Genomic DNA, 23069 nt, shown 5'->3' with positions numbered 1-23069 from the left:
ACCATTCTCTGACACCACACACAGGGAAAAACTCAAAAAGGATGAAAGATCTAAATGTGAGACAAGAATCCATCCAAATCCGAGAGGTGAACAGAGGCAACACCGTTTTTCAACTTGGCCACAGCAACATCTCGCAAAATACGTCTGCCAAGGCAAGAGAAACAAAAGCAACGAGGAATTATTGGGACTTCAGCCAGATCGAAAGCTCCTGCGCAGGAAAAGAAACAGTCCACAAAAGTTAAAGACAACCTACAGAACGGGAGAAGATATTTGCAAACGACCGCTCAGACAAAGGGCTAGTGTCCAAGATCTCTAAAGAACATACTCAACTCAAGAGCAAAGAAACAAACAATCTGATCATGAAACGGGCAGAAGACCCGAACAGAAATCCCACAGGGGAAGACAGAGACACGGCCAACAAGCACATGAGAACATGGCCCGCATCATTGGCCATCAGGAAACTACAGATCCAAACCCCCATGAGATACCACTTCACACCGGCGGGAATGGGGAAAAGTCACGAGACAGGAAACAAGAAATGTTGGAGAGGACGCGGACAAAGGGGAACCCTCTTGCACTGTAGGTGGGAATGTGAACAGGTGCAGCCACTCCGGAAAACTGTGTGGAGGTTCCTCAAAGAGTTAAGAACAGATCTTCCCTCCAGCCCAGCAATGGCACTGCTGGGGATTCACCCCAAAGCTGAAGATGCGGTGAAATGCGGGGACACCTGCACCCTGAAGTTTATGGCAGCAATGTCCACAATAGCCAAACTGTGGAAGGAGCCTCGGGGTCCATCGAGAGATGAATGGATAAAGTTGATGTGGTCGACGGCTACAACGGAATATTACTCAGCCATGAGAAACGACGAATACCCACCATTAGCTCCGACGTGGATGCACCTGGAGGGACTTATGCTGAGTGAAATAAGTCCATCGGAAAAGGACAAACTTGATATGGTCTCATTCATTTGGGGAATATAAAAACTAGTGAAATGCAATAAAGGGAATGGGGAAAATGAAGGAAAATATCAGTGAGGGTGACAAAACAGGAGACACACCGAACTCTGGGAAGTGAACAAGGGGTAGTGGAAGGAGAGGTGGGCGGGCGGTTGGGGCGACTGGGTGATGGGCACTGATGGGCGCACTTGGCGGGATGAGCACTGGGTGTTATGCTATATGCTGGCAATTTGAGCTCCAATAAAAAAATGTAAAAACAGAAAACATTTTGCTAATACTTAACACGGACTAGTATGTCCAAATGTTACCTCACAACCCCTCCCATGAAATCTGACCAAATTAGAGTTCTCAATGCGATTTCACAATTTTGGCCACAAACTAATGACTGACCTTTCAAGTTAAGATGTGGACACATGAAACATAAAGAATACGGCTTAGGAGGTCTGTCTCTACGATGGCACCCCGAGCAAAACTGAATAATGATTCTGTTTTGCGTGTGTGGAGAGAGCAAAAGAGCAAGTGTAAGGAGGAGAGGGGCAGAGGGAAAGGAAGAGAGAATACGAAGCAGGCTCCATGCTGAATATGGGTGAATCTGATAACCTTGAGGTCATGACCGGAGCTGAAACCCAGGAGGCAGAGACTTAGCTGACAGAAACACCCAGGTGCCCCTAGGACAAGATTTCTTGAGGCTATTATTTAATGAATCAATTTTCATGTTACCCTCCGGCCTGTCGTCTGTTGGCTGAACTCTTCTGTTTCGGCGGATTGCAAAGAGCTTTCGCCGTGCTCCTGGGCAGATGTACCCAGGTTGTCTGCTATATTCAGGTTCGGTTGTTATCACAGCAGCTCCTGGGAAATAAATGGACATAGAAAGAGCTGTTGACTGACAGGTTGTTGTTAGAAGAGCCTCGAAAATTAAGGAGTCAATCCCATTTACAACTGCACCCAAAAGCATAAGCTACCCGGGAATAAACCTAACCAAAGAGGTAAAGGATCTGTACCCTAAACACCACAGAACGTTCCTGAAAGAAATCGAGGAAGGCATCAAGAGAAGGAAAAAGGTTCCATGCTCATGGAGAGGAAGAATTAATATTGTGAAAATGTCCATGCTACCCAGGGCAATTTACACATTTCACGCAATCCCTAACAAAATACCGGGGACTTTCTTCAGAGAGTTGGAACAAACCATCTTAAGATTCTAGTGTGGAACCGGAAAAGACCCCAAAGAGCCAGGGGACTATTCAAAACGAAGGCCACAGCTGGGGGCATCACGAGGCCCGATTCCAGGTTGTACTACAAAGCCGTGGCCATCGAGACAGTGTGGTAGTAGCACAAACACAGACCCATAGATCAATGGAACCGAGTAGCGCATCCAGAAGTGGACCCTCAACTTTATGGTCAACTAATATTCGCGAAAGCTGGAAAGACTATCCCTGGATAAAGACAGTGTCTTCCATAAAGGGTGCTGGGAACACTGGACATCCACATGCAGAAGAAGGAAGCTAGACCATTCTCTGACACGACACACAGGGAAAAACTCAAAAAGCATGAACGATCTAAATGTGAGACAAGAATCCATCCAAATCCGAGAGGCGAACAGAGGCAACACCGTTTTTCAACTTGGCCACAGCAACATCTCGCAAGATACGTCCGCCAAGGCAAGAGAAACAAAAGCAACAAGGAATTATTGGGACTTCAGCCAGATCGAAAGCTCCTGCGCAGCAAACAACAGTCCACAAAAGTAAAAGACAACCTACAGAACGGGAGAAGATATTTGCAGACGACCGCTCAGTCAAAGGGCTAGTGTCCAAGATCTATAAAGAACATACTCAACTCAAGAGCAGAGAAACAAACAATCCGATCGTGAAACGGAAAAAGATCCAAACAGAAATCTCACAGGGGAAGACAGAGACACGGCCAACAAGCACATGAGAACATGCCCCACATCGCTGGCCATCAGGAAACTACAGATCCAAACCCCCAGGAGATACCACCTCACACCTGCGGGAATGGGGAAAAGTCACGAGACAGGAAACAACAAATGTTGGAGAGGACGCGGACAAGGGGGAACCCTCTTGCACTGTAGGTGGGAATGTGAACAGGTGCAGCCACTCCGGAAAACTGTGTGGAGGTTCCTCAAAGAGTTAAGAACAGATCTTTCCTCCGGGCCAGCAATGGCACTGCTGGGGTTATACCCCAAAGCTAAAGATGCGGTGAAATGCGGGGACACCTGCACCCCGATGTTTATGGCAGCAATGTCCACAATAGCCAAACTGTGGAAGGAGTCTCGGAGTCCTTCGAGAGATGAATGGATAAAGAAGATGTGGTCCACGGCTACAACGGAATATAACTCAGCCGTGAGAAACGACAAATACCCACCATTAGCTCCGACGTGGATGCACCTGGAGGGACTTATGCTGAGTGAAATAAGTCCATCGGAAAAGGACAAACTTGATATGGTCTCATTCATTTGGGGAATACAAAAACTAGTGAAATGCAATAAAGGGAATGGGGAAAATGAAGGAAAATATCAGTGAGGGTGACAAAACAGGAGACACACCGAACTCTGGGAAGTGAATAAGGGGTAGTGGAAGGAGAGGTGGGCGGGCGGTTGGGGCGACTGGGTGATGGGCACTGATGGGCGCACTTGGCGGGATGAGCACTGGGTGTTATGCTATATGCTGGCAATTTGAGCTCCAATAAAAAAATGTAAAAACAGAAAACATTTTGCTAATACTTAACACGGACTAGTATGTCCAAATGTTACCTCACAACCCCTCCCATGAAATCTGACCAAATTAGAGTTCTCAATGCGATTTCACAATTTTGGCCACAAACTAATGACTGACCTTTCAAGTTAAGATGTGGACACATGAAACATAAAGAATACGGCTTAGGAGGTCTGTCTCTACGATGGCACCCCGAGCAAAACTGAATAATGATTCTGTTTTGCGTGTGTGGAGAGAGCAAAAGAGCAAGTGTAAGGAGGAGAGGGGCAGAGGGAAAGGAAGAGAGAATACGAAGCAGGCTCCATGCTGAATATGGGTGAATCTGATGACCTTGAGGTCATGACCAGAGCTGAAACCCCGGAGGCAGAGACTTAGCTGACAGAAACACCCAGGTGCCCCTAGGACAAGATTTCTTGAGGCTATTATTTAATGAATCAATTTTCATGTTACCCTCCGGCCTGTCGTCTGTTGGCTGAACTCTTCTGATACGGAGGATGGAAAACATTTTTGGCCATGCTCCAGGGCAGGTGTACCAAGGGTTTCTTCGAGATTCAGGTTCGGTTGTTATCACTCCAGCTCCTGGGAAATAAATGGACATAGAAAGAGCTGTTGACTGACAGGTTGTTGTTAGAAGAGCCTCGAAAATTAAGGAGTCAATCCCATTTACAACTGCACCCAAAAACATAAGCTACCCGGGAATAAACCTAACCAAAGAGGTAAAGGATCTGTACCCTAAACACCACAGAACGTTCCTGAAAGAAATCGAGGAAGGCATCAAGAGAAGGAAAAAGGTTCCATGCTCATGGAGAGGAAGAATTAATATTGTGAAAATGTCCATGCTACCCAGGGCAATTTATATATTTCACGCAATCCCTATCAAAATACTGGGGACTTTCTTCAGAGAGTTAGAACAAACCATCTTAAGATTCTAGTGTGGGGGATCCCTGGGTGGCGCAGCGGTTTAGTGGCTGCCTTTGGCCCAGGGCGCGATCCTGGAGATCTGGGATCGAATCCCACGTCGGGCTCCCGGTGCATGGAGCCTGCTTGTCCCTCTGCCTATGTCTCTGCCCCATTCTCTCTCTCTCTGTGTGACTATCATTAATAAATAAAAATAAAAAAAAATAAGATTCTAGTGTGGATACGGAAAAGACCCCAAAGAGCCAGGGGACTATTCAAAACGAAGGCCACAGCTGGGGGCATCACAAGGCCCGATTTCAGGTTGTACTACAAAGCCGTGGCCATCAAGACAGTGTGGTAGTGGCACAAAAACAGACCCATAGATCAATGGAACTGAATAGCGAATCCAGAAGTCGACCCTCAACTTTATGGTCAACTCTATTCGAGAAAGCAGGAAAGACTATCCCTGGATAAAGACAGTCTCTTCAATAAAGGGTGCTGGGAACACTGGACATCCACATGCAGAAGACGGAAGCTAGATCATTCTCTGACACCACACACAGGGAAAAACTCAAAAAGGATGAAAGATCTAAATGTGAGACAAGAATCCATCCAAATCCGAAAGGCGAACAGAGGCAACACCGTTTTTCAACTTGGCCACAGCAACATCTCGCAAGATACGTCCGCCAAGGCAAGAGAAACAAAAGCAACGAGGAATTATTGGGACTTCAGCCAGATCGAAAGCTCCTGCGCAGCAAAAGAAACAGTCCACAAAAGTAAAAGACAACCTACAGAACGGGAGAAGATACTTGCAAACGACCGCTCAGACAAAGGGCTAGTGTCCAAGATCTCTAAAGAACATACTCAACTCAAGAGCAAAGAAACAAACAATCTGATCATGAAACGGGCAGAAGACCCGAACAGAAATCCCACAGGGGAAGACAGAGACACGGCCAACAAGCACATGAGAACATGGCCCGCATCACTGGCCATCAGGAAACTACAGATCCAAATCCCCATGAGATACCACTTCACACCGGCGGGAATGGGGAAAAGTCACGAGACAGGAAACAACAAATGTTGGAGAGGACGCGGACAAGGGGGAACCCTCTTGCACTGTAGGTGGGAATGTGAACAGGTGCAGCCACTCCGGAAAACTGTGTGGAGGTTCCTCAAAGAGTTAAGAACAGATCTTCCCTCCAGCCCAGCAATGGCACTGCTGGGGATTCACCCCAAAGCTGAAGATGCGGTGAAATGCGGGGACACCTACACCCCGAAGTTTATGGCAGCAATGTCCACAATAGCCAAACTGTGGAAGGAGCCTCGGGGTCCATCGAGAGATGAATGGATAAATAAGATGTGGTCCACGGCTACAACGGAATATTACTCAGCCGTGAGAAACGACAAATACCCACCATTAGCTCCGACGTGGATGCACCTGGAGGGACTTATGCTGATTGAAATAAGTCCATCGGAAAAGGACAAACTTGATATGGTCTCATTCATTTGGGGAATATAAAAACTAGTGAAAGGCAATAAAGGGAATGGGGAAAATGAAGGAAAATATCAGTGAGGGTGACAAAACAGGAGACACACCGAACTTGGGAACTGAACAAGGGGTAGTGGAAGGGGAGGTGGGCGGGCGGTTGGGGCGACTGGGTGATGGGCACTGATGGGCGCACTTGGCGGGATGAGCACTAGGTGTTATGCTATATGCTGGCAAATTGAACTCCAATAAAAAAATGTAAAAACAGAAAACATTTTGCTAATACTTAACACGGACTAGTATGTCCAAATGTTACCTCACAACCCCTCCCATGAAATCGGACCAAATTAGAGTTCTCAATGTGATTTCACAATTTTGGCCACAAACTAATGACTGACCTTTCAAGTTAAGATGTGGACACATGAAACATAAAGAATACGGCTTAGGAGGTCTGTCTCTACGATGGCACCCCGAGCAAAACTGAATAATGATTCTGTTTTGCGTGTGTGGAGAGAGCAAAAGAGCAAGTGTAAGGAGGAGAGGGGCAGAGGGAAAGGAAGAGAGAATACGAAGCAGGCTCCATGCTGAATATGGGTGAATCTGATAACCTTGAGGTCATGACCGGAGCTGAAACCCAGGAGGCAGAGACTTAGCTGACAGAAACACCCAGGTGCCCCTAGGACAAGATTTCTTGAGGCTATTATTTAATGAATCAATTTTCATGTTACCCTCCGGCCTGTCGTCTGTTGGCTGAACTCTTCTGTTTCGGCGGATTGCAAAGAGCTTTCGCCGTGCTCCTGGGCAGATGTACCCAGGTTGTCTGCTATATTCAGGTTCGGTTGTTATCACAGCAGCTCCTGGTAAATAAATGGACATAGAAAGAGCTGTTGACTGACAGGTTGTTGTTAGAAGAGCCTCGAAAATTAAGGAGTCAATCCCATTTACAACTGCACCCAAAAGCATAAGCTACCCGGGAATAAACCTAACCAAAGAGGTAAAGGATCTGTACCCTAAACACCACAGAACGTTCCTGAAAGAAATCGAGGAAGGCATCAAGAGAAGGAAAAAGGTTCCATGCTCATGGAGAGGAAGAATTAATATTGTGAAAATGTCCATGCTACCCAGGGCAATTTACACATTTCACGCAATCCCTAACAAAATACCTGGGACTTTCTTCAGAGAGTTGGAACAAACCATCTTAAGATTCTAGTGTGGAACCGGAAAAGACCCCAAAGAGCCAGGGGACTATTCAAAACGAAGGCCACAGCTGGGGGCATCACGAGGCCCGATTCCAGGTTGTACTACAAAGCCGTGGCCATCGAGACAGTGTGGTAGTAGCACAAACACAGACCCATAGATCAATGGAACCGAGTAGCGCATCCAGAAGTGGACCCTCAACTTTATGGTCAACTAATATTCGCGAAAGCTGGAAAGACTATCCCTGGATAAAGACAGTGTCTTCCATAAAGGGTGCTGGGAACACTGGACATCCACATGCAGAAGAAGGAAGCTAGACCAACTCTGACACGACACACAGGGAAAAACTCAAAAAGCATGAACGATCTAAATGTGAGACAAGAATCCATCCAAATCCGAGAGGCGAACAGAGGCAACACCGTTTTTCAACTTGGCCACAGCAACATCTCGCAAGATACGTCCGCCAAGGCAAGACAAACAAAAGCAACAAGGAATTATTGGGACTTCAGCCAGATCGAAAGCTCCTGCGCAGCAAACAACAGTCCACAAAAGTAAAAGACAACCTACAGAACGGGAGAAGATATTTGCAGACGACCGCTCAGTCAAAGGGCTAGTGTCCAAGATCTATAAAGAACATACTCAACTCAAGAGCAGAGAAACAAACAATCCGATCGTGAAACGGAAAAAGATCCAAACAGAAATCTCACAGGGGAAGACAGAGACACGGCCAACAAGCACATGAGAACATGCCCCGCAAGCTGACCATCAGGGAACTACAGATCCAAACCCCCAGGAGATACCACCTCACACCTGCGGGAATGGGGAAAAGTCACGAGACAGGAAACAACAAATGTTGGAGAGGACGCGGACAAGGGGGAACCCTCTTGCACTGTAGGTGGGAATGTGAACAGGTGCAGCCACTCCGGAAAACTGTGTGGAGGTTCCTCAAAGAGTTAAGAACAGATCTTTCCTCCGGGCCAGCAATGGCACTGCTGGGGTTATACCCCAAAGCTAAAGATGCGGTGAAATGCGGGGACACCTGCACCCCGATGTTTATGGCAGCAATGTCCACAATAGCCAAACTGTGGAAGGAGTCTCGGAGTCCTTCGAGAGATGAATGGATAAAGAAGATGTGGTCCACGGCTACAACGGAATATAACTCAGCCGTGAGAAACGACAAATACCCACCATTAGCTCCGACGTGGATGCACCTGGAGGGACTTATGCTGAGTGAAATAAGTCCATCGGAAAAGGACAAACTTGATATGGTCTCATTCATTTGGGGAATATAAAAACTAGTGAAGGCAATAAAGGGAAAGGGGAAAATGAAGGAAAATATCAGTGAGGGTGACAAAACAGGAGACACACCGAACTCTGGGAACTGAACAAGGGGTAGTGGAAGGGGAGGTGGGCGGGCGGTTGGGGCGACTGGGTGATGGCCCCTGATGGGGGCACTTGGCGGGATGAGCACTAGGTGTTATGCTATATGCTGGCAAATTGAACTCCAATAAAAAAATGTAAAAACAGAAAACATTTTGCTAATACTTAACACGGACTAGTATGTCCAAATGTTACCTCACAACCCCTCCCATGAAATCGGACCAAATTAGAGTTCTCAATGCAATTTCACAATTTTGGCCACAAACTAATGACTGACCTTTCAAGTTAAGATGTGGACACATGAAACATAAAGAATACGGCTTAGGAGGTCTGTCTCTACGATGGCACCCCGAGCAAAACTGAATAATGATTCTGTTTTGCGTGTGTGGAGAGAGCAAAAGAGCAAGTGTAAGGAGGAGAGGGGCAGAGGGAAAGGAAGAGAGAATACGAAGCAGGCTCCATGCTGAATATGGGTGAATCTGATGACCTTGAGGTCATGACCAGAGCTGAAACCCCGGAGGCAGAGACTTAGCTGACAGAAACACCCAGGTGCCCCTAGGACAAGATTTCTTGAGGCTATTATTTAATGAATCAATTTTCATGTTACCCTCCAGCCTGTCGTCTGTTGGCTGAACTCTTCTGATACGGAGGATGGAAAACATTTTTGGCCATGCTCCAGGGCAGGTGTACCAAGGGTTTCTTCGAGATTCAGGTTCGGTTGTTATCACTCCAGCTCCTGGGAAATAAATGGACATAGAAAGAGCTGTTGACTGACAGGTTGTTGTTAGAAGAGCCTCGAAAATTAAGGAGTCAATCCCATTTACAACTGCACCCAAAAACATAAGCTACCCGGGAATAAACCTAACCAAAGAGGTAAAGGATCTGTACCCTAAACACCACAGAACGTTCCTGAAAGAAATCGAGGAAGGCATCAAGAGAAGGAAAAAGGTTCCATGCTCATGGAGAGGAAGAATTAATATTGTGAAAATGTCCATGCTACCCAGGGCAATTTATATATTTCACGCAATCCCTATCAAAATACTGGGGACTTTCTTCAGAGAGTTAGAACAAACCATCTTAAGATTCTAGTGTGGGGGATCCCTGGGTGGCGCAGCGGTTTAGTGGCTGCCTTTGGCCCAGGGCGCGATCCTGGAGATCTGGGATCGAATCCCACGTCGGGCTCCCGGTGCATGGAGCCTGCTTGTCCCTCTGCCTATGTCTCTGCCCCATTCTCTCTCTCTCTGTGTGACTATCATTAATAAATAAAAATAAAAAAAAATAAGATTCTAGTGTGGATACGGAAAAGACCCCAAAGAGCCAGGGGACTATTCAAAACGAAGGCCACAGCTGGGGGCATCACAAGGCCCGATTTCAGGTTGTACTACAAAGCCGTGGCCATCAAGACAGTGTGGTAGTGGCACAAAAACAGACCCATAGATCAATGGAACTGAATAGCGAATCCAGAAGTCGACCCTCAACTTTATGGTCAACTCTATTCGAGAAAGCAGGAAAGACTATCCCTGGATAAAGACAGTCTCTTCAATAAAGGGTGCTGGGAACACTGGACATCCACATGCAGAAGACGGAAGCTAGATCATTCTCTGACACCACACACAGGGAAAAACTCAAAAAGGATGAAAGATCTAAATGTGAGACAAGAATCCATCCAAATCCGAAAGGCGAACAGAGGCAACACCGTTTTTCAACTTGGCCACAGCAACATCTCGCAAGATACGTCCGCCAAGGCAAGAGAAACAAAAGCAACGAGGAATTATTGGGACTTCAGCCAGATCGAAAGCTCCTGCGCAGCAAAAGAAACAGTCCACAAAAGTAAAAGACAACCTACAGAACGGGAGAAGATACTTGCAAACGACCGCTCAGACAAAGGGCTAGTGTCCAAGATCTCTAAAGAACATACTCAACTCAAGAGCAAAGAAACAAACAATCTGATCATGAAACGGGCAGAAGACCCGAACAGAAATCCCACAGGGGAAGACAGAGACACGGCCAACAAGCACATGAGAACATGGCCCGCATCACTGGCCATCAGGAAACTACAGATCCAAATCCCCATGAGATACCACTTCACACCGGCGGGAATGGGGAAAAGTCACGAGACAGGAAACAACAAATGTTGGAGAGGACGCGGACAAGGGGGAACCCTCTTGCACTGTAGGTGGGAATGTGAACAGGTGCAGCCACTCCGGAAAACTGTGTGGAGGTTCCTCAAAGAGTTAAGAACAGATCTTCCCTCCAGCCCAGCAATGGCACTGCTGGGGATTCACCCCAAAGCTGAAGATGCGGTGAAATGCGGGGACACCTACACCCCGAAGTTTATGGCAGCAATGTCCACAATAGCCAAACTGTGGAAGGAGCCTCGGGGTCCATCGAGAGATGAATGGATAAATAAGATGTGGTCCACGGCTACAACGGAATATTACTCAGCCGTGAGAAACGACAAATACCCACCATTAGCTCCGACGTGGATGCACCTGGAGGGACTTATGCTGATTGAAATAAGTCCATCGGAAAAGGACAAACTTGATATGGTCTCATTCATTTGGGGAATATAAAAACTAGTGAAAGGCAATAAAGGGAATGGGGAAAATGAAGGAAAATATCAGTGAGGGTGACAAAACAGGAGACACACCGAACTTGGGAACTGAACAAGGGGTAGTGGAAGGGGAGGTGGGCGGGCGGTTGGGGCGACTGGGTGATGGGCACTGATGGGCGCACTTGGCGGGATGAGCACTAGGTGTTATGCTATATGCTGGCAAATTGAACTCCAATAAAAAAATGTAAAAACAGAAAACATTTTGCTAATACTTAACACGGACTAGTATGTCCAAATGTTACCTCACAACCCCTCCCATGAAATCGGACCAAATTAGAGTTCTCAATGTGATTTCACAATTTTGGCCACAAACTAATGACTGACCTTTCAAGTTAAGATGTGGACACATGAAACATAAAGAATACGGCTTAGGAGGTCTGTCTCTACGATGGCACCCCGAGCAAAACTGAATAATGATTCTGTTTTGCGTGTGTGGAGAGAGCAAAAGAGCAAGTGTAAGGAGGAGAGGGGCAGAGGGAAAGGAAGAGAGAATACGAAGCAGGCTCCATGCTGAATATGGGTGAATCTGATAACCTTGAGGTCATGACCGGAGCTGAAACCCAGGAGGCAGAGACTTAGCTGACAGAAACACCCAGGTGCCCCTAGGACAAGATTTCTTGAGGCTATTATTTAATGAATCAATTTTCATGTTACCCTCCGGCCTGTCGTCTGTTGGCTGAACTCTTCTGTTTCGGCGGATTGCAAAGAGCTTTCGCCGTGCTCCTGGGCAGATGTACCCAGGTTGTCTGCTATATTCAGGTTCGGTTGTTATCACAGCAGCTCCTGGTAAATAAATGGACATAGAAAGAGCTGTTGACTGACAGGTTGTTGTTAGAAGAGCCTCGAAAATTAAGGAGTCAATCCCATTTACAACTGCACCCAAAAGCATAAGCTACCCGGGAATAAACCTAACCAAAGAGGTAAAGGATCTGTACCCTAAACACCACAGAACGTTCCTGAAAGAAATCGAGGAAGGCATCAAGAGAAGGAAAAAGGTTCCATGCTCATGGAGAGGAAGAATTAATATTGTGAAAATGTCCATGCTACCCAGGGCAATTTACACATTTCACGCAATCCCTAACAAAATACCTGGGACTTTCTTCAGAGAGTTGGAACAAACCATCTTAAGATTCTAGTGTGGAACCGGAAAAGACCCCAAAGAGCCAGGGGACTATTCAAAACGAAGGCCACAGCTGGGGGCATCACGAGGCCCGATTCCAGGTTGTACTACAAAGCCGTGGCCATCGAGACAGTGTGGTAGTAGCACAAACACAGACCCATAGATCAATGGAACCGAGTAGCGCATCCAGAAGTGGACCCTCAACTTTATGGTCAACTAATATTCGCGAAAGCTGGAAAGACTATCCCTGGATAAAGACAGTGTCTTCCATAAAGGGTGCTGGGAACACTGGACATCCACATGCAGAAGAAGGAAGCTAGACCAACTCTGACACGACACACAGGGAAAAACTCAAAAAGCATGAACGATCTAAATGTGAGACAAGAATCCATCCAAATCCGAGAGGCGAACAGAGGCAACACCGTTTTTCAACTTGGCCACAGCAACATCTCGCAAGATACGTCCGCCAAGGCAAGACAAACAAAAGCAACAAGGAATTATTGGGACTTCAGCCAGATCGAAAGCTCCTGCGCAGCAAACAACAGTCCACAAAAGTAAAAGACAACCTACAGAACGGGAGAAGATATTTGCAGACGACCGCTCAGTCAAAGGGCTAGTGTCCAAGATCTATAAAGAACATACTCAACTCAAGAGCAGAGAAACAAACAATCCGATCGTGAAACGGAAAAAGATCCAAACAGAAATCTCACAGGGGAAGACAGAGACACGGCCAACAAGCACATGAGAACATGCCCCGCAAGCTGACCATCAGGGAACTACAGATCCAAACCCCCAGGAGATACCACCTCACACCTGCGGGAATGGGGAAAAGTCACGAGACAGGAAACAACAAATGTTGGAGAGGACGCGGACAAGGGGGAACCCTCTTGCACTGTAGGTGGGAATGTGAACAGGTGCAGCCACTCCGGAAAACTGTGTGGAGGTTCCTCAAAGAGTTAAGAACAGATCTTTCCTCCGGGCCAGCAATGGCACTGCTGGGGTTATACCCCAAAGCTAAAGATGCGGTGAAATGCGGGGACACCTGCACCCCGATGTTTATGGCAGCAATGTCCACAATAGCCAAACTGTGGAAGGAGTCTCGGAGTCCTTCGAGAGATGAATGGATAAAGAAGATGTGGTCCACGGCTACAACGGAATATAACTCAGCCGTGAGAAACGACAAATACCCACCATTAGCTCCGACGTGGATGCACCTGGAGGGACTTATGCTGAGTGAAATAAGTCCATCGGAAAAGGACAAACTTGATATGGTCTCATTCATTTGGGGAATATAAAAACTAGTGAAGGCAATAAAGGGAAAGGGGAAAATGAAGGAAAATATCAGTGAGGGTGACAAAACAGGAGACACACCGAACTCTGGGAACTGAACAAGGGGTAGTGGAAGGGGAGGTGGGCGGGCGGTTGGGGCGACTGGGTGATGGCCCCTGATGGGGGCACTTGGCGGGATGAGCACTAGGTGTTATGCTATATGCTGGCAAATTGAACTCCAATAAAAAAATGTAAAAACAGAAAACATTTTGCTAATACTTAACACGGACTAGTATGTCCAAATGTTACCTCACAACCCCTCCCATGAAATCGGACCAAATTAGAGTTCTCAATGCAATTTCACAATTTTGGCCACAAACTAATGACTGACCTTTCAAGTTAAGATGTGGACACATGAAACATAAAGAATACGGCTTAGGAGGTCTGTCTCTACGATGGCACCCCGAGCAAAACTGAATAATGATTCTGTTTTGCGTGTGTGGAGAGAGCAAAAGAGCAAGTGTAAGGAGGAGAGGGGCAGAGGGAAAGGAAGAGAGAATACGAAGCAGGCTCCATGCTGAATATGGGTGAATCTGATGACCTTGAGGTCATGACCAGAGCTGAAACCCCGGAGGCAGAGACTTAGCTGACAGAAACACCCAGGTGCCCCTAGGACAAGATTTCTTGAGGCTATTATTTAATGAATCAATTTTCATGTTACCCTCCAGCCTGTCGTCTGTTGGCTGAACTCTTCTGATACGGAGGATGGAAAACATTTTTGGCCATGCTCCAGGGCAGGTGTACCAAGGGTTTCTTCGAGATTCAGGTTCGGTTGTTATCACTCCAGCTCCTGGGAAATAAATGGACATAGAAAGAGCTGTTGACTGACAGGTTGTTGTTAGAAGAGCCTCGAAAATTAAGGAGTCAATCCCATTTACAACTGCACCCAAAAACATAAGCTACCCGGGAATAAACCTAACCAAAGAGGTAAAGGATCTGTACCCTAAACACCACAGAACGTTCCTGAAAGAAATCGAGGAAGGCATCAAGAGAAGGAAAAAGGTTCCATGCTCATGGAGAGGAAGAATTAATATTGTGAAAATGTCCATGCTACCCAGGGCAATTTATATATTTCACGCAATCCCTATCAAAATACTGGGGACTTTCTTCAGAGAGTTAGAACAAACCATCTTAAGATTCTAGTGTGGGGGATCCCTGGGTGGCGCAGCGGTTTAGTGGCTGCCTTTGGCCCAGGGCGCGATCCTGGAGATCTGGGATCGAATCCCACGTCGGGCTCCCGGTGCATGGAGCCTGCTTGTCCCTCTGCCTATGTCTCTGCCCCATTCTCTCTCTCTCTGTGTGACTATCATTAATAAATAAAAATAAAAAAAAATAAGATTCTAGTGTGGATACGGAAAAGACCCCAAAGAGCCAGGGGACTATTCAAAACGAAGGCCACAGCTGGGGGCATCACAAGGCCCGATTTCAGGTTGTACTACAAAGCCGTGGCCATCAAGACAGTGTGGTAGTGGCACAAAAACAGACCCATAGATCAATGGAACTGAATAGCGAATCCAGAAGTCGACCCTCAACTTTATGGTCAACTCTATTCGAGAAAGCAGGAAAGACTATCCCTGGATAAAGACAGTCTCTTCAATAAAGGGTGCTGGGAACACTGGACATCCACATGCAGAAGACGGAAGCTAGATCATTCTCTGACACCACACACAGGGAAAAACTCAAAAAGGATGAAAGATCTAAATGTGAGACAAGAATCCATCCAAATCCGAAAGGCGAACAGAGGCAACACCGTTTTTCAACTTGGCCACAGTAACATCTCGCAAGATACGTCCGCCAAGGCAAGAGAAACAAAAGCAACGAGGAATTATTGGGACTTCAGCCAGATCGAAAGCTCCTGCGCAGCAAAAGAAACAGTCCACAAAAGTAAAAGACAACCTACAGAACGGGAGAAGATATTTGCAAACGACCGCTCAGACAAAGGGCTAGTGTCCAAGATCTCTAAAGAACATACTCAACTCAAGAGCAAAGAAACAAACAATCTGATCATGAAACGGGCAGAAGACCCGAACAGAAATCCCACAGGGGAAGACAGAGACACGGCCAACAAGCACATGAGAACATGGCCCGCATCACTGGCCATCAGGAAACTACAGATCCAAATCCCCATGAGATACCACTTCACACCGGCGGGAATGGGGAAAAGTCACGAGACAGGAAACAACAAATGTTGGAGAGGACGCGGACAAAGGGGAACCCTCTTGCACTGTAGGTGGGAATGTGAACAGGTGCAGCCACTCCGGAAAACTGTGTGGAGGTTCCTCAAAGAGTTAAGAACAGATCTTCCCTCCAGCCCAGCAATGGCACTGCTGGGGATTCACCCCAAAGCTGAAGATGCGGTGAAATGCGGGGACACCTGCACCCCGAAGTTTATGGCAGCAATGTCCACAATAGCCAAACTGTGGAAGGAGCCTCGGGGTCCATCGAGAGATGAATGGATAAAGAAGATGTGGTCCACGGCTACAATGGAATATTACTCAGCCGTGAGAAACGACAAATACCCACCATTAGCTCCGACGTGGATGCACCTGGAGGGACTTATGCTGAGTGAAATAAGTCCATCGGAAAAGGACAAACTTGATATGGTCTCATTCATTTGGGGAATATAAAAACTAGTGAAAGGCAATAAAGGGAATGGGGAAAATGAAGGAAAATATCAGTGAGGGTGACAAAACAGGAGACACACCGAACTCTGGGAAGTGAACAAGGGGTAGTGGAAGGAGAGGTGGGCGGGCGGTTGGGGCGACTGGGTGATGGGCACTGATGGGCGCACTTGGCGGGATGAGCACTGGGTGTTATGCTATATGCTGGCAATTTGAGCTCCAATAAAAAAATGTAAAAACAGAAAACATTTTGCTAATACTTAACACGGACTAGTATGTCCAAATGTTACCTCACAACCCCTCCCATGAAATCTGACCAAATTAGAGTTCTCAATGCGATTTCACAATTTTGGCCACAAACTAATGACTGACCTTTCAAGTTAAGATGTGGACACATGAAACATAAAGAATACGGCTTAGGAGGTCTGTCTCTACGATGGCACCCCGAGCAAAACTGAATAATGATTCTGTTTTGCGTGTGTGGAGAGAGCAAAAGAGCAAGTGTAAGGAGGAGAGGGGCAGAGGGAAAGGAAGAGAGAATACGAAGCAGGCTCCATGCTGAATATGGGTGAATCTGATAACCTTGAGGTCATGACCGGAGCTGAAACCCAGGAGGCAGAGACTTAGCTGACAGAAACACCCAGGTGCCCCTAGGACAAGATTTCTTGAGGCTATTATTTAATGAATCAATTTTCATGTTACCCTCCGGCCTGTCGTCTGTTGGCTGAACTCTTCTGTTTCGGCGGATTGCAAAGAGCTTTCGCCGTGCTCCTGGGCAGATGTACCCAGGTTGTCTGCTATATTCAGGTTCGGTTGTTATCACAGCAGCTCCTGGGAAATAAATGGACATAGAAAGAGCTGTTGACTGACAGGTTGTTGTTAGAAGAGCCTCGAAAATTAAGGAGTCAATCCCATTTACAACTGCACCCAAAAGCATAAGCTACCCGGGAATAAACCTAACCAAAGAGGTAAAGGATCTGTACCCTAAACACCACAGAACGTTCCTGAAAGAAATCGAGGAAGGCATCAAGAGAAGGAAAAAGGTTCCATGCTCATGGAGAGGAAGAATTAATATTGTGAAAATGTCCATGCTACCCAGGGCAATTTACACATTTCACGCAATCCCTAACAAAATACCGGGGACTTTCTTCAGAGAGTTGGAACAAACCATCTTAAGATTCTAGTGTGGAACCGGAAAAGACCCCAAAGAGCCAGGGGACTATTCAAAACGAAGGCCACAGCTGGGGGCATCACGAGGCCCGATTCCAGGTTGTACTACAAAGCCGTGGCCATCGAGACAGTGTGGTAGTAGCACAAACACAGACCCATAGATCAATGGAACCGAGTAGCGCATCCAGAAGTGGACCCTCAACTTTATGGTCAACTAATATTCGCGAAAGCTGGAAAGACTATCCCTGGATAAAGACAGTGTCTTCCATAAAGGGTGCTGGGAACACTGGACATCCACATGCAGAAGAAGGAAGCTAGACCATTCTCTGACACGACACACAGGGAAAAACTCAAAAAGGATGAAAGATCTAAATGTGAGACAAGAATCCATCCAAATCCGAGAGGTGAACAGAGGCAACACCGTTTTTCAACTTGGCCACAGCAACATCTCGCAAGATACGTCCGCCAAGGCAAGAGAAACAAAAGCAACAAGGAATTATTGGGACTTCAGCCAGATCGAAAGCTCCTGCGCAGCAAAAGAAACAGTCCACAAAAGTAAAAGACAACCTACAGAACGGGAGAAGATACTTGCAAACGACCGCTCAGTCAAAGGGCTGGTGTCCAAGATCTCTAAAGAACATACTCAACTCAAGAGCAGAGAAACAAACAATCCGATCGTGAAACGGGCAGAAGACCCGAACAGAAATCTCACAGGGGAAGACAGAGACACGGCCAACAAGCACATGAGAACATGGCCCGCATCGCTGGCCATCAGGAAACTACAGATCCAAACCCCCATGTGATACCACCTCACACCAGTGGGAATGGGGAAGTCACAAGACAGGAAACAACAAATGTTGGAGAGGACGCGGACAAGGGGGAACCCTCTTGCACTGTAGGTGGGAATGGGAACTGGTGCAGCCACTCCGGAAAACTGTGTGGAGGTTCCCCAAAGAGTTAAGAACAGATCTTCCCTCTGGCCCAGCAATTGTACTGCTGGGGATTCACCCCAAAGCTGCAGATGTGGTGAAACGCGGGGACACCTGCACCCCGATGTTTATGGCAGCAATGTCCACAATAGCCAAACTGTGGAAGGAGTCTCGGAGTCCTTCGAGAGATGAATGGATAAAGACGATGTGGTCCACGGCTACAATGGAATATTACTCAGCCGTGAGAAACGACAAATACCCACCATTTGCTCCGACGCGGACGCACCTGGAGGGACTTATGCTGAGTGAAATAAGTCCATCGGAAAAGGACAAACTTGATATGGTCTCATTCATTTGGGGAATATAAAAACTAGTGAAAGGCAATAAAGGGAATGGCGAAAATGAGGGAATATATCAGTGAGGGTGACAAAACAGGAGACACACCGATCTCTGGGAACTGAACAAGGGGTAGTGGAAGCGGAGGTGGGTGGGTAGTTGGGGCGACCGGGTGATGGGCACTGATGGGGGCACTTGGCGGGATGAGCACTGGGTGTTATGCTATAAGCTGGAAAATTGAACTCTAATAAAAAAATGTAAAAACAGAAAACATTTTGCTAAAACTTAACACGGACTAGTATGTCCAAATGTTAGCTCACAACCCCTCCCATGAAACCGGACCAAATTAGGGTTCTCAATGCGATTTCACAATTTTGGCCACAAACTAATGACTGACCTTTCAAGTTAAGATGTGGACACATGAAACATAAAGAATACGGCTTAGGAGGTCTGTCTCTACGATGGCACCCCGAGCAAAACTGAATAATGATTCTGTTTTGCATGTGTGGAGAGAGCAAAAGAGCAAGTGTAAGGAGGAGAGGGGCAGAGGGAAAGGAAGAGAGAATACGAAGCAGGCTCCATGCTGAATATGGGTGAATCTGATGACCTTGATGTCATGACCAGAGCTGAAACCCCGGAGGCAGAGACTTAGCTGACAGAAACACCCAGGTGCCCCTAGGACAAGATTTCTTGAGGCTATTATTTAATGAATCAATTTTCATGTTACCCTCTGGGATCTCTGTTTGGGAGTCCAGTTCCCTGCTTCGGTAGAGGGTGTATATTTTCAGCTGTTGTTGAGGGCGGAGGTCTCCAGATTGTGTGCTAGGTTCTGTTCCTGTGGTTTCCACAGCAGATCCTGGGAAATAAATGGACATAGAAAGAGCTGTTGACTGACAGGTTGTTGTTAGAAGAGCCTCGAAAATTAAGGAGTCAATCCCATTTACAACTGCATCCAAAAGCATAAGCTACCCAGGAATAAACCTATCCAAAGACGTAAAGGATCTGTGCCCTAAACAACACAGAACGTTCCTGAAGGAAATCGAGGAAGGCATAAAGAGAAGGAAAAATGTTCCATGCTCATGGAGAGGAAGAATTAATATTGTGAAAATGTCCATGCTACCCAGGGCAATTTACACATTTCACGCAATCCCTATCAAAATACCATGGACTTTCTTCAGAGAGTTGGAACAAACCATCTTAAGATTCTAGTGTGGAACCGGAAAAGACCCCAAAGAGACAGGGGACTTTTCAAAATGAAGTTCATAGCTGGGGGCATCACAATGCCAGATTTTTGGTTGCTCTACAAAGCCGTGGCCATCAAGACAGTGTGGTTGTGGCACAAAAACAGACCCATAGATCAATGGAACCAAATAGCGAATCCAGAAGTGGACCCTCAACTTTATGGTCAACTAATATTCGGGAAAGCAGGAAAGACTCCCCCTGGAAAAAAAACAGTCTCTTCAATAAATGGTGCTGGGAATATTGGACATCCACATGCAGAAGAAGGATCCCAGGCCATTCTCTGACATCACACACAAAGATAAACTCAAAAAGGATGAAAGATCTAAATGTGAGACAAGAATCCATCCAAATCCGAGAGGCGACGAGAGGCAACACCCTTTTTCAACTTGGCCACAGCAACATCTCGCAAGATACGTCCGCCAAGGCTAGAGAAACAAAAGCAACAAGGAATTATTGGGACTTCACCCAGATCGAAAGCTTCTGCATAGCAAAAGAAACAGTCCACAAAAGTAAAAGACAACCTACAGAACGGGAGAAGATATTTGCAAACGACCGCTCAGATAGCGCGCTCTTATCCAAGGTCTATAAAGAACATACTCAACTCAAGAGCAAAGAAACATACAATCTGATCATGAAACCGGGAAAAGACACCCACAGAAATTTCACAGAGGAAGACAGAGACTCGGCCAACAAGCACATGAGAAGATGCCCCGCATCGCTGGCCATCAGAGAACTACAGATCCAAACCACAATTAGATACCACCGCACACCAGTGATAATGGGGAAAAGTCACAAGACAGGAAACCACAAATGTTGGAGAGGATGCGGACAAAGGGGAACCCTGTTGCACTGTAGGTGGGAATGTGAACTGGTGCAGTTGTTAGAAGAGCATTGAAAATGAGTGATAACCTTATCAGAGGTCAAACTTTGATCTTATTACTGGTGATTTGCCTTGCAGAGAAACCTGAGTGAGCATGCAATGCAGAAAGGCTTTGGAGTTGCCATATGCTTAAGGTTCCTGAGAATATAAACTGATAAATTGTCAATGAAACACAATGTGGAGTCTCACCCCTCCAAATATTTAAAAAGGTCTGACGTATATTCTTGCAATCTGAGTTTTGGCAAGTAGTTCAGAAAATATTGAAAGCTGAATTTCGCAGAGATTCTGCACAGTGTTTTCAGCACCTTTCAGCACACCCAAAAAAAAGAAACAACTTCATGTCCATTGATGAACAAAAGGATAAAAAGATTAGTCTATCTCTACAATGAAATATTATCGCAAGTTAAGAGGAAGGAAACCTCAAGAATTGTGATGACATGCATGGCCATGTAAATTAAATACTGCATGATGGCACTTATATGTGCACCTGGCACAGTCAACACACAGCATCAGGAAAGAGAATAGGAGCTAGAAGGAGGTACAAAGGGGGAAATGTTGCTGATCGGATACAAAGCTTCAATGATACAAATTCAATGTGTTCTGGAATTCTATCTGCAACCAAGGGCCTGTCATAAGCAACGCCGTATTATATGCTTGAAATCAGGAAGAGATTAGAGGATATCAAATGCCCTTACTGTCAAAGAACAACAAGAAATTCGCTAGCAGACACTGTGTGGGGACATACCTTTCTTTTGATGAGACAATATGCAAAACAGAACAACATAGTCATTGAGAACACAGTGAATAGTGTTGACGACTTGCCAAAAATTACAATACTGATGAGGAAGGGGTCTGAGACAGGACATGAGTTGGTTCCCTGGGGAGAGAGGTCCCTGAACACTTGAGATCTGCCTAGGGTCCCGGAGATCATGCTCTGAACCCCTGAACCAAGGGCTGTCTCTTTCTCAAATCCTCCTGCCCTAAGTTCCCTGTGCAAGACATTCCACAACAAGGGGGACTGCCTGAGCCAAGAGTAAAGTTCACATCCTAACGCAGCCATCCACCTCCCGGTTTCAATCCCTCACCCAAAACACAAAGCAGTTGCCCCCAAGTCAAGCTCTTGGAAATGGCAACGGGAAGCCCAACTGTGGTTATCTTCCCCCAGCGCTCACACTGCCATCTGGTTCCCATAAAGCCTTCCTGGGCACCAGTGGACTTGCCCTCAGTGACCAGTGGACTTCTCCCAAGCGGACTCACAACCCAGGATTTTCCAAACATACTGTCCCATGAGGGCTCTGCCAAGAAGTAGCTTCTCTTCAACTGACCAAACATGTTGAACAGTTAATGTGAATTCATGACATTCAAGCATGTTTTAGGCCTCAGGGTGAATGTGTTATTAGACATACTACCACACGTGTGTCATCATTTTTTTTTCCTTAAGACGGCTGCATGCTCAACATAGACTAGACACATGACTCTAGATCAAGAGTCGCATTCTCCACTAATGAGCCAGCCGGGCAGTCTCCACTCTGCTTCCAATTCTTATTGTATTTTATGTGTGCCATGGCCTGAGGTCAGACCATGCCATGACACTGATGGTCGGGCACTGGTCAGCTCTGTATCTCAGCTGTACAAGCAAATAGCAATGAGCAGGGAATGGATACCAAGCTAACCATAACCTGGCCCTTGAGTCTGATCTTCATTGTCCCAGGGGTAGGCTCTCATTTCACCATTACTAGCACTCATCATACAGACAATGCCATCATATACCATGAAAGAAACTCCTCGATTCTCAGCGGATCGAGGTCACGTGCTCAGCACTGACAGACTTTGACCAGGTTATCTAATGGTGCCTCCAAACCCTCAGAATCTGCAAACCGACCACAACCATGGCTTTGCACCTACCACTATCATAGCTTTAAGCTGACCATAATCATGCTTTAACTGACCAGAACTATGACTTGGAATTGACCAGCCTCCTATGTCCTTTTCCTACTAGTGACTATGGCAGGATCTGTACCACCACGGCTCAAGAGCTTCCCTGGGCTATGTAAGCATGGAGGTGACCTCATAATGGTAGACAGTGCTGAGATTTCCCTTTGCACAGGTCCTTTCTGACATACAGATGCACAGTAACCAATGACTCCATGCCTGAGTCATCATTTCAGTTTAGTTCACTAATT

General features: G+C 46.4%; 1 protein-coding gene across 3 annotated transcripts in view; it reads right to left on the bottom strand.

Moving 5' to 3' along the window:
* Positions 1-23069, bottom strand: part of LOC140594287 (uncharacterized) — a 47915-nt gene that overhangs the window by 20443 nt on the left and 4403 nt on the right. Inside the window, exons 2-9 of one of the 3 annotated variants that reach the window (XM_072725205.1) lie at positions 19492-19620; positions 17032-17160; positions 14370-14498; positions 11914-12042; positions 9253-9381; positions 6797-6925; positions 4136-4264; positions 1677-1805 (exon numbers count right to left, since the gene is read on the bottom strand). In XM_072725205.1, the coding sequence (XP_072581306.1) occupies positions 1677-1805; positions 4136-4264; positions 6797-6925; positions 9253-9381; positions 11914-12042; positions 14370-14498; positions 17032-17160; positions 19492-19620 (1032 nt within the window). Of the gene's footprint in view, positions 1-1614; positions 1806-4135; positions 4265-6796; positions 6926-9252; positions 9416-11851; positions 12043-14369; positions 14499-17031; positions 17161-19491; positions 19621-23069 lie in introns of all 3 variants that reach the window. The other 2 variants (XM_072725204.1, XM_072725206.1) reach the window with 2 other exon arrangements.

Source organism: Vulpes vulpes, chromosome 10 (genome assembly GCF_048418805.1).
Source record: "Vulpes vulpes isolate BD-2025 chromosome 10, VulVul3, whole genome shotgun sequence".
NCBI lineage: Eukaryota > Metazoa > Chordata > Mammalia > Carnivora > Canidae > Vulpes > Vulpes vulpes.
This window is presented reverse-complemented; position numbering and strand designations above follow the sequence as displayed.